Raw genomic sequence first — 2,084 nt, 5'->3', positions numbered from 1 at the left:
AATTTTTTTTCTGCGGTGGTTAACAGTTTTTGTCAAATCGGATCTTTTTGCTTCGAGGGCTTTTAAAAACTCCGATTGCACACCAGATGGGTCGCATTTTCGTGGTATTCGGCTGAGTACTTCCTCAACATTCAGGGGAAATATTTCGCATTTTCGAAACCCTGCCTCTAAATTAGATTTGATTTGTGGACCAAGCATGTCCATCATCTTTGACAACAGTGGAGGAAAGTGTTGCTTTTTAATATTAGTGTTGCGGATGCCATCTTCAGTACTTTTCCAATCTGACAAGATTTTTTGCCAGACTATTTTTAGGGGCCGAAAGAAAGCCACGTCTAGAGGTTACGTCAAATGTGTACTGTTTGGAGGCAGAAAAATTAAATGAATGTCGTTTTCACGACAGAGTTGAAGTGCATGTACTGTAATATGTGAAGAGAGATTGTCGCATAGTAATACCTTTTTACCATTTAGCTTCCTAAACCTAGGTACCAACTGGAATTCAAGCCAATCTGCAAAAATATTGGCATCGAACCATCCAGAACTGCTAGCGTTGTAACGGCATCCTTTTGGCCCATTCTCAGCCCAAGTAGTCCACATTTTAGCAGCCCGGTAAACAACATAAGGCGGTAAAAGTGCACCTTCGCCGTTTCCACAGAACATAATGGACACTCTAATTAATTCTGGATACTTGCAACCTCTCTTGACAAAGTCTTTCTTTTTGCCGGGATCATCAGTGAGATTAGTTTCATCACAATTCCATATATTTGTTGGAGGAACGCCGTCTACCTCGACTGCCAGATTTTCGAAAAAGCTTCTCAATATGTTTTGGATGTCTGACCATAAATTTTTTGATCCAATCCTCTCCAGGGAAGTTATCCTTGAAAATTTTGACATCTCTTTCACAACGGTTTAAATAATTTTTGATAATGTTTCTCAGTTCCCTTGCGTTAATAGGGAACCCATACTCTCCCATATAAATCAGGCAATTGACAAATTGGTTTTCTTCGCCGGGAGTAAATACGTTTTGCCCCCCTGGCGTTTTGGAATGTTTCCCTTTCAGTTTATTTAAAATGGTCCTTCTTGGAATCTTATATTTTTCTTCGGCCCTTCTGTGTGAGATTTCACCTCTTATTATTTCATTTAAACACTATTGTAGGGTTTCTTGTGTGTAGTCAGCATAGCGCCGTGATCCTAGTACTCTTTTAGGTGTTCTAGGCATATCTGTATTAAAAATATATATATTAAACATATTATATATTTCGGAGTAACTTTGTGCCACTTTTTTGGAGCAAAGTTACCCCGAATCACCTGATAATTTGTAAAATTACATAGGTTAGAAAAAGTAAAGTTTATCATTTGTTCATTTATAAGTCACAATTGAGTAAAAAAGTTGATAAACAATATACACTTAACGCATACACAAATACTTACTTGTGAGATAATAACACAACTTTCTACACACACCAAATTTTATACGTAGTTTTTACCGAAGTTTTTACACTCGACTCGCTGTAGGCATGTAAATGGAAGAACAATTCGAATAATTCGATGCTGCACGTGGGAAGACTTTGTCAATAGGCAACCATTAAAACAGCAACGCGCGTTTTGTGAAGACGGTTTTTAATTCATAGGTAAATTAAAATGAAACTTTTTTTAGTAATGGAGCAAAGTTACCCTGGCAGAGGCAAAGTTACCCCAGTTTACGGTAACAATAAAAAAATTCTTTTCTGCTGTTAATTTATTTATAGCCCCATATGACATATGCTAACATATCTAATTAGATAATTATTAAAATAGTTTAGTACTATAACACAATCCCACTATACCAGTGCAGTAAAGTTTTAATACTCTTGGCACCAGAACAATAAAAGAATTATGTTTGATTCTAATAATAATAAAAATTATGTTATTTACTGTTCCTTTAGTTTTAATGTACAAAGATGTTTATTATACATTTTTGTTACGGAACTAGATAATGCTAAATCCACCCCTGTCTAACAGCAGGATTTAGATTCTGCTCCTGTTCTTGTTACGTTGCACGTGTTCCCCTAGTTTTTGGAAATTTGGTGTCATTGCTTATTTTACGC

The 2,084-nt window shown here is 36.1% G+C and overlaps 1 protein-coding gene across 1 annotated transcript; it reads right to left on the bottom strand.

Moving 5' to 3' along the window:
* Nucleotides 1-339: 339 nt before the first annotated feature.
* On the bottom strand, nucleotides 340-891 carry LOC140451227 (uncharacterized). Its single transcript, XM_072544962.1, has one exon. The coding sequence runs from the start codon at nucleotides 889-891 to the stop codon at nucleotides 340-342; it is 552 nt and encodes a 183-aa protein (XP_072401063.1).
* Nucleotides 892-2,084: the final 1,193 nt, after the last annotated feature.

Source organism: Diabrotica undecimpunctata, chromosome 9 (assembly GCF_040954645.1).
Source record: "Diabrotica undecimpunctata isolate CICGRU chromosome 9, icDiaUnde3, whole genome shotgun sequence".
NCBI lineage: Eukaryota > Metazoa > Arthropoda > Insecta > Coleoptera > Chrysomelidae > Diabrotica > Diabrotica undecimpunctata.
The sequence above is the reverse complement of the archived record's forward strand: the minus strand, read 5'-3'. Positions and strand labels throughout refer to the sequence as shown.